The 12,826-nt window shown below is 36.2% G+C and overlaps 1 protein-coding gene across 3 annotated transcripts in view; it reads right to left on the bottom strand.

Annotated features, from left to right (window-relative positions):
* Positions 1-12,826, bottom strand: part of Ahi1 (Abelson helper integration site 1) — a 150,254-nt gene that overhangs the window by 71,318 nt on the left and 66,110 nt on the right. For all 3 annotated transcript variants that reach the window (XR_005974495.1, XM_041653427.1, XM_041653426.1), the window contains exon 18: positions 3,535-3,655. Coding sequence is in view for 2 of the 3 variants with exons in the window: in XM_041653427.1 (XP_041509361.1) it covers positions 3,535-3,655 (121 nt within the window). In the remaining variant the exon portion in view is untranslated. The remainder of the gene's footprint in view (positions 1-3,534; positions 3,656-12,826) is intronic.

The raw sequence follows: 12,826 nt of genomic DNA, 5'->3' as shown, positions 1-12,826 counted from the left end.
TGTAATCTTCTTTTGGGCATTATTTCTTCTAGGTGTGCTGTTAGCTTACAATTCTGAGAGCTTTCCAATTTCTGAAAACACTTTTGAGATATAGTATAACTTGCTCACTATATCATAAAACATTTACATGAGCTGTAACCTATAATTTCACCTAAAATGTAAGAATTAGAATTCCATTTAAAAAAATTCCTTAATAAAGATATAGTTCAAATTTTAAGAAAGTTGACTTATTTATTATTTCATTATTAGGGGTTTGGAGAAATATCTCAATGAACAATACCTAAAGTAGGTATTTCATGGGAGCCCCTTCCCACTTTAGCTTGTCTCTCACATAAGTTTTTAAAACATAGTTTATCTCATAGCATGAGATATACTTTTCATAGTCATGCCTTGGGTAACTTATTCTCTATGGAAAATTGAAAGTGAATTCCTAGTTTAGTATAGTTTAACCACCATCTGTCTTTGCCACAGGCAACTGTGCAGGGGGCGGAGCTCTGCACCGTGAAGACGTGACGTCAGCAGTAGGGCTGGAGGTCAGGCAGCAGAGGTCGGCCTGGCTGTGCAGTCCCAGAGCCTCATAACTGCTCTGGGCTACTGCTTTCCAGCGACACTGTTTTTAAACCTGCGCTTTCAGAATTTACCACACGAGCTTAATTTGCTACAAACTCAGTTATCTCCCCAAGCACAGCATCTGTTTCTTGAAAGCAGGAACTGTAATACTACACATCTTTGAAAGGCTACAACAAAGAACCATTCACAACGATTTCAGAACAAAGTGTTTCATCAAGTTTGAGGATTATAAGCCATTTAAGAAAGAAATGCTTACTTTTCTAGCAGTCCCAATTTCCTAGAACTTGCTTTGAATAAATAAGGTTAATATAAACTCACTTCAGAGTATAAACTCTAGCATTCAAACACTTTTCTACATAGTCTACGGTGCAAAGTCCATTTCCATTAGTGCTAGTGGGCCATCCATTACAGCTCTGGACGAAAGATTTCTCCTGTACTAAACACTGTAGGGCCTGCACATTTCATCTGGGCTTTCAGTGAAGGTTTATATCCCAGTGTGTGTGTGTGTGTGTGTGTGTGTGTGTGTGTGTGTGTGTGTATAACATGCATATATATATAAATAGATTTCAAGATTTATTTTATTTTTAGTCATGTGTGACCATATGTATATATGGGTATGAGCTCCTTTGAGTACAGGGACCTGTGGAGTCCAGAAGAGAGCTTTGGAGCCCTGGCAGTGGAGTTCCAGGCTGCTTGTCAGAGGAAATTGAACTCAGGTTCTTTGCAAAACAAATATTCATTCTTACGTACCAAATCACCTCTCCAATCCCTAAGATTTCTATTTTTATATATTATATACACATTATTTGTTTTGGTGTTTCTATATTTCATATCCTAACATATTTGTATAATTAAGAACACTTATTTAGCCACATTTAAAACTTATTTGAACAATAGACAAGTAGTAAATATTTTTCTAAAATATTTTTATCACTTCTTTAAGAATGACATACAATGCATTTTGAACCTATTCACTACAATTCCTCCTAATCTCCTGCTAGACATACCCTAGAATTACAGAATTTTCTGATAGAAACCAATGCCTCAATTGTCTGCAGGGTTGAGAAAACTGAATCCTAAAGACATTGCTCAAGACTCTATAGTCAATTACAACTGGGGCTAGGGCTGAACACCAGTTCATCTGGCTGTGAGTGACGATTTCTTCCAAAAAGACTAACTTGTTTGTTTGTTTTCTGAGACAGGGTTTCTCTGTGTGTAGCCCTGAATGTCCTGGAACTCACTTGGTAGTCCAGACTAGCCTTCAACTCAAGGGACCCATTGTCTCCCAAGAATTGGGATGCCCAGCTAGTAGTCATTTTACCATTGATCATATATTTTATCTTATATATAATATATATAAACTTTCTAGGAAGGTTATGACTTGAAATGAGGTCAAGCATATTAGTGACCAAAACAAAGTCAGGCATAGCCACGTTACCTGTATCCTACAGCTCACTGGCAATGCCTCTGAGATAGTACACCTCTGAATAGATATTCATGATACAAATATGCAAACTCACAGAACACACTGCTATGAAAGTCTAAGGCAAATGGAATGACTCCCACCTAAGCTAAAGTTTGCATGAGCCCCTTTGTCAGACCCAGCTGTTTCTCCATTCTGAATCTTTATATTATCTGTTTCTGTGACAATCACTCTTTCTACTACTAGAGCCTTCCCATATGTCCTTTCGGTTCTTTCCCTCCACAGAACAGGAACGTGTTCATGTTATCTATACCTTATTGGCTGGCAGGCATAAAAAGCTTCTCAAACTGATTTAAGATAATATAGTAATGCATCCAGATACTCAACATCTACGCCTTTGAGACCAAGTTTCTTCCCAGAAAAACAAAACAAAACAACTGACTCAACAAAAAAACGGTAGGAACTGATGGACTATCCTTTCTAGTCATTAAAAAGATAACCACTAACTCAAGTCAAATATTCCTGTGCAGCATATGGAATAAATTTGTGATGGGTACACCACATGGTACACTTTCCATAATATATAACAGTGATATGTATTACTGATATAAATTCTGGTGGATATCTGGAACATTAGAAATTAAACTCCTAAGATGTGGGACAACTTAGTTATTATAATGCTTTAAAATTAGGATTTTAAGTATTTTTAAACTTGGCTCACAAGCATGTTTATGATGCATATGTCAAATTTATATAGTACTTTACACTTACAAAACATTTTTTTGTCACCTCAACTTAAGAGTTACCATTTTCAGTTTTGTAATAAAAATTCTAAGACAGGTGTAATAATAGTTACACTAAGTATTCTATGTAAAATTTATAAATATATAAATATAATGAAAACAATAAAAAACTGAGAAAGATTTATAAATCTAAGCATTTCCTCATTGAAGTATATAATTTAATTAGAGATTAGCATAACTTCTATAATGATAAATTCTAAATGTTTTCACAGAAGAAAAGTGATATGGTTCCCAAGTTTCTGGGTAAGTTAAGTTCAACTATTCAAGTTTAAAATTTTTATATTAGTCTCTTCATCACAGATAAGTATTTTGTGATTTTTCAGTTCTTGATTAAATAATTTGGTAGTAGGAAGAATATTGTAATTTACAAACAGTTAAAAATACAATTATCTATAAGCCATAGTTCTTTTATTCAACTGAAAAACTCAATCAGATTTAATATTGTATACATGTAAATATTGTTTGAAATGATCTTAACAGTATATAAGCTCAAGGTAATTAATGTTAACATTGCCAATTCTGAACTTTACAATCATTTCTATTTTAGGAAATAAAATTATTCCTTTATGAAATAAAGCGAGCGAGAGAGAGAGAGATCCTAGGAGAGCATCTCTTTTGTCAAGTGTGAGAATTGACTATTAGATTGCACAAGTGTTATTTCTGAATAGAAATAAGTACATTCATTAGAAAATAGCATTGAACATTTAAACAAATATGCAAAGCAGGAAAGCTGCTCACCAGTCTGAGGGAATCCAAACTGATGAATAATCTCATCAGTGGTTAGCACAAACGACTGTTTCACCCTCTGCTTCTTTGTAGGGCCTGGTGGTGGTGAAGTCATTGAGAGATTTTTGTTGACCTGTAATAGGAAAGAGAAATCAGAAAGCACCTTAGATTTACTGGGTTACGGATGCAAAAACTAGATGAGAAAGATTTGCTTAGTATCCAAAACAGGACATGCAACAGATGGAAGGGAATGCTAGTGACTTTGATGGTTGGTTTTTACAGTTGAAAGACAGGAAAAGTTTTATTAATGAGGGAAGATGATGGCTCAAAATAATTTACCTTTCTAATCTACTTATTTTGGAATTGACACTATGCAATAATTTAAAATACAGGAAGCTTAAGTTTCAAAGAAATACAAATATAAAAGCAAATCCTTGATTGTTTTTAAATAAGAAAGTTCAAATGTTTTCTATCCACATTTTTTCTAGTACTTTAGTGAAACAGCAGAGAAGTCCCTTTTTCAAATGGAACAGAGAACACCTGTGCTATTCATGTTTCTAGGTATAGATATAATACACTACACTCTAACTTCATGAAAAAGCTTCTATGGCATAAAAAACTTTTTGTTCAAGACTAAACACAGAATGATTGATTAGAAATGACAATCAAACAAAGTTTCCACAAGTAAATATAATATCCTACAACATGTAAAACCTACCGTGATTGTTCTGAGTATAACAGTTCCAAGAAATTAAATGTATAACAAGTGCATTTTCATCTGAATAGTTCACTAAAATAGTTAAAAAGTTTATTAGCAAATTTATCTTAGAATATAACTAATTTGAGGAAAAATCTAATCTTGTTCATTATGAAAACCTCATTTAATATTTTTTAAAAATCATAAAATGTGATCACCTTTTTAAAAAAATTGAGATAGCTTAAGTTTTAAAATTCACTTCAAATTCAAATAATCTTTGAATTAACAAAATACAAAGATAACATACTATATATAAATATTACTATGTAAAAATGTCTTTATTTTTATTTTATTTACATTTCCTTAAAGAATAAAAACCACACAGAACTTCACTAGGATTTTCATTGCATTAATGTTTAAAAATGATGTGTTCTATTTAGGCTAATGTTGGACTATGGTTTACACACACACACACACACACACACACACACACACACACTCTTTATCTGTCTCATGGATCAGACTGGAGAAAACTTAATTAAGACCATACAGCAATACAGCTCTAGAAAACCAAAATCGTTCTGTTATCTCATAAAACATTAAAAGTAATAACTTTTCCTGTGTGACCATGGGGATCACATCAGGACTCTGCACATGCTTGGCAAGTGCCCCACCCAGAGCTATGTTCCCAGCCACGATAATTAGAAGGAGTCAAAACCACATCAGTGTTAAGTGACTGCCAAATGGAAAAATTCTCAGGCTCCATTAATAAGCTCTGGCCAAAGTTAATATACTCTAACTATATGCTACTAAATAACAAAAAAACCTTTGAGATTCATCAATCATCTATAAATGGAGATTTCAATAAAAGTTATATATATGCTTTAATAAGAATGTGCCATTAAACTTGACATGGAATTGTAATATTCTACTTACATGTTAACTATCAAGTACTAGGCAATACAGTAAATAGGTTAAGCAGTGCTGGTGGTATTGTGCAATGGCAGAGCTTCATCTGTGCTATAAAAAAAATCCACTACTTCTCTCTGTGAAAATAAACTATAAAGTGTGACACAAACATAGTACTGAATAAATATTAGGTATTAGTATCATCCATCAGATAATCAGGAAAAATCTAATGTAGATGATGCAGTAAGTAATTATTTCCGAATTCTCTGTTTTTAGTGGAAGTTATACATATGAAAAGACATTTATCACTTAACTAATTAACCTCTTGTTAGAGCCACTTGTTAGTTTTCCTTTTGCATTCTTGGAACTCCTTTTCAGACATGTTAAACAGTGTATCTAAAGTGCGGTGTAAATGAACAGGTGTATCCTAGGGCTGTAATTACATAATTCTAAGTCTATATCTATGCCATGGATATGGATATACACATAATGTGTCTTTCACAATCTTCCTCTTTGGTGTTTCATCTGTGCTAAAACAAAAATGAATAGCAGAAAGTTAAAACAGGATGTTAAATGCCTTTGCTCAAACAAGAAGCTTCAACACACTTTAAAATGCATTAATGTTGTGTGTGTGGGGGGGGGGAGCACAATAATTATATGTTTTCCCTAAGCAATTTTTATGATTCTGATCTTTCCTGACATCTTTTTTTGGATACCACTCAAATGTTAATAAAGTGATGAGTACCAACATTATAGAGCAGGTAGCTCAATTTAAAAGATTTGAGATAGCAATCAATTATTATTAGTGGGGATTTGAAATTAGAAGTCAAAAGATTTTCAAAGTGGTCTGACATATATTTAGAATTTCATTTAGAGGAAGAAAAATAATAATAACAATTAACTAGAGTGGAGCAACACCTGCTTCTGAAATCTATGCTGGGGAAGATTGCTCCATAGCTTCACAGCAACAGAAAGGTTAGCAAAGACAGGCTGCCCTATACCAATCGACCCTCTTTTCACAACACAGTTTTCGGCTTGCTTCATGCAAAACCACAGTTTGCCCAAGTCAGTTTAATGCCTCCATACTGGAGAAACCTAAAGGCACAAAATTTGAGTAAAATTTATAATAAGGAAAAGGAAAAAAAAAAACCTAGATCTTCTGCCAAGTTAGTTACAAAACTGTTTTTCCCGTTCTTTCAGGTATAAGCAGCTTCATACAGAACATGCAAGCACTCATTTTTCAGTAGTGGGTTAATCCTTGTTAAAAATCATCCTGCTCCAACATAAAGCTGAACACAAAAGGTTAATCACACTAATAATTAGTTTCTCTTTTAGGATTGAAAACTTAAACCCCTAGGAAAGCGAGAGAACTCCCTTCCATGCAGATTTACAAGTCTAACCACACTAGCCAATTTCAGATCATCTGCTACTTTACCACAACTAGAAATTTGTGAATTTTCAACCTCCAGTGATTCTTTAAAAACTGGCTTAGAATTAAAACTGAAAGCACATTGATGCTATCTTGTTAAAGGTCCACAAATTCATGTCTTTCCCAGACAGCTGCCTGTTTTCTACCTCAGAACTTACTTTCTAAGAGTAACTATGTTGCTTTGGCTTGCAAGATAGTGAAATGGACAAAAGGAGGAGTTTGTAGTATTTTAAGGAAAAACCTAAACAGAATCTACAGACTCAGGTGCTTTCTTTATAACCCAGGACAGAGGAGTGCAAAAGAGTTGTAATGAACTGCATGGGAAGTTTACAATTGTCAGTGCAGGAAATCCTTACTCTCTCTCGCTACTCTCAAATCAGTTCATTATACTATCCAAGCAGGAGCTCGGTGTGAAGCAGTCACTGAGAATCTCCCTTTTATAATCTAGTTGTTTGAGCCTGTAACAGATACCAAAGAATCGTGGTTCATAGATTACATGAAGTTCAAAATTAAAATCAGTCTAGCTCAAGCCACTAATACAGCAATATGCCTCCAGGTACGGCCACCTACCTAAAGACTCTTGGTTTCGCTAAGCCTTTACCTCTTTCCTCTCTTGGTACACTGCCCTTCCTCACAGGGAAACTTAATCACAAATGGCCTGAGTTCCTTACTTCTAAATCTATGAAACACTACACCTCTTGAACCCGCTCTACTTTCTTCTTTCAGTGAGGGAGAAGGGGCGCTTCTGCTCAAGGCTACTCAATCTTCAAGTTCTCACAGGAGTCAGTAACTAGGCTCTTCCAAAGTCTGCGAAGAAACTCTACATAGTCCTGTCTGCTTAGGACAAAAGAACAGTAAACCAACAAAAGCTTTCCCTCTACCTCAGGAACTCCCGTAGGCTTCATTAAAAGAAAGGTTTTCTGAAAAACAGCACAGAAGCAATACCTCAGCTTATTTCAACTGCGTTCATCTCCACAGCATGCTAAAATCAATCTCCACCGCGTCATGCTCGCTTTCTTCTCGCCCTTTCCTGCCATTGCTCATGTTTACCCATTCGGTCACAATGGTGTTTGCTGGATGCGTCCACTTCTTCCCGCATATCACCTCACTTCATGGAGGTCCCCCAGGTAGGAACATCTATAGCATCACTTCATGTGCTCTCTAATTGTGTTGCTGAAATCTATGAAAACCTACGTATAGAGGTGACCTAGCCTTTCCCTAGCACTGCCACCCTCCCTTAGAGGACCAGGCAGGAATTCTTGACTCATCCCAGACTGCTCCTCACCTGCACATAGAGACCACCAACTACATAGCAGGTCCTCCACCTAAGCCAGCCCCTTCACGCACCTCAGAGCAATGAAGATTAACTGGTTCTTATCTAGTTTCCAAATGTCAGGAAGAGATTATATTTTTAAAAGTATTTTAAAACATTTGCAAATAACTGAAATTAACTCTTGAAACACTATTCTAATTAAACCAACTGTATCTTCTTTATGATGAAAATATACAAGTAGATGTATACAGACAATATTTTTAAAATTTTAGACATGGTCTCAGAGTCCAGGTCTTGAATTTAATATGTAGGTGAATCAGGATTGAACTCGTGATTCTTAGGCCTTTACTGCTTGAGAGTCACCACTAAACTCAGCATATATAAAATATATCTCATATGTATGTAACAATGATATATATTATATATAATAAACTCAGCATATAGTTATATTCTCTGAAATTTCTATCATTTAAAAATTTTTAGAAACATGTTTTTGGTAAATAGTACATTTCAAGATAGTTCTGACTAAAATACAATCCCTTTACAGCATTCTGTGTGTGTGTGTGTGTGTGTGTGTGTGTGTGTGTGTGTGTACAGGTTCATGAAGGTGAGTATGCATGCATGTGCAGGGGTATCTGCAAATGACGAAGAGCAAGAATAGAAGTTAGGTGTCTTTCTTAGTTAATGTCCACCTTATGTTTTGAGCCAGGGTTCTTTACCGAGCCCATGAGCTCAGTTTCCCTGCCTGTCCCAGCCTCCCCAGTGCCTGGCATTTTCACAGGGGCAGCACTCACTGCTCACCAGATTTCTGTGGCAGGCGTGTTACTGAATGAGTCACCGTCCCAGCCCTTTTAATTTTTGCTCCATATTCATGTACTAACCACAATCTATGGCCACAACACCCTTAGCGTGCCCAATCTTATCACATATTAACCATAACAAGTAAATTAAACTTAAATGCATTTTTATTAATATAGGATAAGAGATGATACTATTTTTTGAAAAGATGAAGTTCCCTGGCGTCAAGATGCTTACAGAGGAATGTGGAGAGGCAGATATGCAAGAAATAGTTGTGGTAACAATATTATAAAAACTTAGTGTTTATGTTAGTATCATTAATAGGTTAGTAAAAGAAGAAAAAGTAAAAAGATTCTTTTGAAGTAACTTATGATCTAATATTAGAAAAAGACAGACAGAAATAATTACATACAAAGGCAGAATAAACGTATATATAAAATAAGCCAGCTATGAATAAATATGTCTGAGAGTATGGAAAGGTCAGTTTCTTGTGAATATTTGTTTATACTGTGTGAATATGAGAAGTCACAAACAATACTTAATGGAAAAAGAGTCAGGCAAAAGCGCTACTGATATATTTCCATGCAATTTGGAGGAAAGGAAAGCACAAGGCAATTTGTAAATTATAAATCACTATGAAGAAATTCTTAGGCTATCTTAATTCAAAAGAGCCTAACCTGACCTGCCACATGGGAAGCAATCGGATGTGACTTCTCATCTCCCCATCGGCAAATCTGCACCTGTGCATCTACCTAGCTTTACCTGCCAATTAGGAAAAGAAAATTCCCTTCTCTTAAAGCCGTGTGAGAACTTGTGCTTCTACCGCCCCCCCCCCCCACTCTTTAAAGAACTCCATTAGTTACCACCTCCGTGGCACATTATCAATGGCTAAATCACCACCGAGTTATTCACAAAGCAAGGAAACACACTTCAGCATCCATCAAATGTCCCAAATGGTTCCTACCGAGCTACTCCCAAGCATGACACACACTTTGGAAAGACTGGCCCGCCTTTGCAATCTGGCATTTTTTTTCTGTTCCATTTCCAGCCCATTACTAATGTGTTTTTGTGGCCATTTAAGGAAAGTAACCAGAGCCATTATCTTTCCAAATACAAAGGCCAACTCTCTTCTCTCTTTACCACGTGTCTTCATAGCACACAGTACCTAAATATTCTTTCTGAAATGCTTCTCCTCAAAATCCCCTTGACTTGCCTTCTCAGGAACCATAGTCTCACCTACGCTGTCTCTATAGGAGTCCTTGTCCGATTTCATAGCCTTTTAAAAAGAGCTTTGGTCCTTCCCCTCCTGAACACAAGATTCACATAGCTGTTCTCCACTTCAGTTATCCTTGTGCCCAAGACTCTACTTCTAACTCCCGTTTCTTCCGCTTCAGCACTCTTCACCTAACTAAAAGCCACCAGCAGCATCTACACCATTGCTGAAAGCCCCAAACAGAAGATGCCCCTCATTTCTTTTACCACACTGGATGTATCTGAAGACCTAGCTTCAAAATATATGGTCCCAAACAATAAACTTAACATTATCTTCCCTGTTCACTATTTGCAGCTTCATGCTGTTAGTATAGGTCTCCCCTGCATTTCTTCTTTCTAGAAACAGTGTGACTATCTGCTGATCATTGTGCTTGCAAGACCTTATTCCACTACATCAGTTCTCCCATTCACCCTGGATTGTTTCTCCAATACAGTATGTTAACTCCACCCTGCTGAGAGAATTCTTTAAAAGGATGCCCAATCTACTCCTTTTTACCTTTCTAGGCCTGTCATAAAGCCTCGCTTGCCTTTGGCCATTCACTACCCAGTTAAGCAAAGTAATAATTTCTGATCCTTAAATAGCCCAGTGTCCTTATTCCTAGTTCAGGATTTTAGGTTTTTGTTAAATGTTTCTCTCTGGGAAATCTTCCTCAATCCTCCTCTAGAGAACAGGCCCCACCCCTTCGGCCATTCTCCATTCGAAAAGTTTATTTTGTTCACTATCAGTTATTATCTGAAATTACTTCATTCAGTTTGCCTTCATACACACACACACACACACACACATATGTTTTTGTTAATGTTACATCACAAGCACCTTGAAAAATATTGGTAAACATTAAAATACTTGTATAAAGATCTGGGTGTTGGTGGCATATGCCTTTAATCTTAGCAACAGGGAGGCACAGGAAGGTCAGTCTCTGAGTTCAAGGCCAGCCTGGTCTACTGAGTGAGTTCCAGGACAATCAGGGGCACACAGAGAAACCCTGTCTCATAAAAAAACAAAACAAAACTCCAACAACAACGAAAAACAAAAAAAAATGTAGAAAGCAATTTTGAGCATTCAAAATTTTAATAATCAGACTGAGATTTGAAAAGTAGGAGACACTTTTATTAAGCATTTGGCGAAAGCTTACGCAGTGCGGATGTATAAGAGAAAGCATAAAGGCACTCTGCTGCTGAGAGTAGTGACCAGTGACAAGGGCGACAGGAGCACCCAGTGGGGCCAGGAACGGTCCTTAAAATAAGTGGCACTAAGACAACTGGAAAGCTACGCGACATATAAAAATTAATTAAAAATAACCACATATCCAAATGTAATAACTAAACTACAAAAATCCAAGAAAACAACAAAGAAGTAAATATATAAGACACAGAACCAGGTAATAAGATTTTGTATATGATACAAAAAAAAAATGGACAAAAGAAAGAAGATAAACTAAACTTCACAAAAACTAAAACATTTTTTTCTTTTCAAAGGGTGGGAAGAACATACAAGTGGCATTAAACATTTGTAGAAATTATATCTGAAAGACAGTTGCCATTATATATGTCTCCATGTATGTGTGTATGTGTGTGTGCGTGTGTGTGTATATATATCATGTATGAAGCACTACTAGAAGTAAATAATAAAAAGACAAAAAAATAAATGGGCAAATAATTTCAACAAACATTTCAGAAAAAACATGCCTAAAATGTTCAGCATCATTAGCATAAGGAAAAGGTAAGTCAAAAATCACACCATTAATATCATGCCTCATACTCTCTTAGAGCAAGGAAAATGAAAAGAATGCAAAGAATTTAAGTATTGGTGAAGATGAGGAGAGACTAGAGCCCTCATACCTTTCCTTGTCTGGTTCTAAAATTATTTATCCATTTTGGAAATGAGTTTGAGAATTCTCCAGAATGTTAAAAATAGTTATTATGTGATCCAAAAAACTATACACTCCCAACTCAAATCCCAGAGAAATAAAAACACAGGTAGACAACAAAATTTTTTCATAGAAACACATGGCCATAGCAGCATAGTCTTGAAGCTAAAATGTAGAAACAAGCCGAATGCTGATAAACTGATGAACAGGTGAGAAAATGCAACATACACATATTTGGCAAAAAAAAAAAGTACTGCAGATGCACTGTACAAATGGGGACATCTTGGTGCTCGTAAGTAAAGAAGCCAGTCATAAAAGGCCACACACTAAAGCCAGGTATGGTGGCTCATGTCTCTAATCTAAGCACTTTGGAGATTGGGAGAGGAGGATCACAGTGAGCTTGAGGCCTATCTAGGGGATATAGTGAACATCAGGGCAGCGTGGATTCCAGAGCTGAATTCTGTATAAAAACAAAATGAAAGTCTCAACTCCCAACCACAAAGACAACATATTATATGATTTCATTGAAGTGAAGTTTCCAACGTGCAGAAACTACAGCAGCACTTTGTTACCATGAGGCAATATGGATACATGTTATGTTTATAAATTGGAAAGGGCTGCTAATAGGCATTAGGTGTCTTTGGAGGAGGACTCGCATAATGCTGAATATAATTAAAAACAGTGAACTCACACCCTTTTTGAAATTTATTATGATTTTGTATTATCATGTATAATGTATATAGGCACACATGTACCACAGTGTGCATGAAGAGGTCAGAGGACAGCTTTTTAGAATTAGTTCTTTACATGGGTCCTGGGGAACAAACTCAGGTCCTCAGACTTTTGTGGCCTGTGTCTTTATCCCCTGAGCCACCTTGCTTCCTACATCTTGTTATGCCATGTTCAGTTCGTATCCCTGGCAGGTCTGCTCTTTTCTGAAGGAAAACAGGAAGAGTATATCTGGGGGAGAGAGGAGGCAGCACAGGCTGGGAGGAGTGGAGGAAGGGGTAACTGTTGTCGGAATGTATTTTATGAGAGAAGAATAAATTTTAAAA

The sequence above is a fragment of the Microtus oregoni genome, unplaced genomic scaffold (assembly GCF_018167655.1).
Source record: "Microtus oregoni isolate MIOR12 unplaced genomic scaffold, Mior012 000006F_ref0000085, whole genome shotgun sequence".
NCBI classification, from domain to species: domain Eukaryota; kingdom Metazoa; phylum Chordata; class Mammalia; order Rodentia; family Cricetidae; genus Microtus; species Microtus oregoni.
This window is presented reverse-complemented; position numbering and strand designations above follow the sequence as displayed.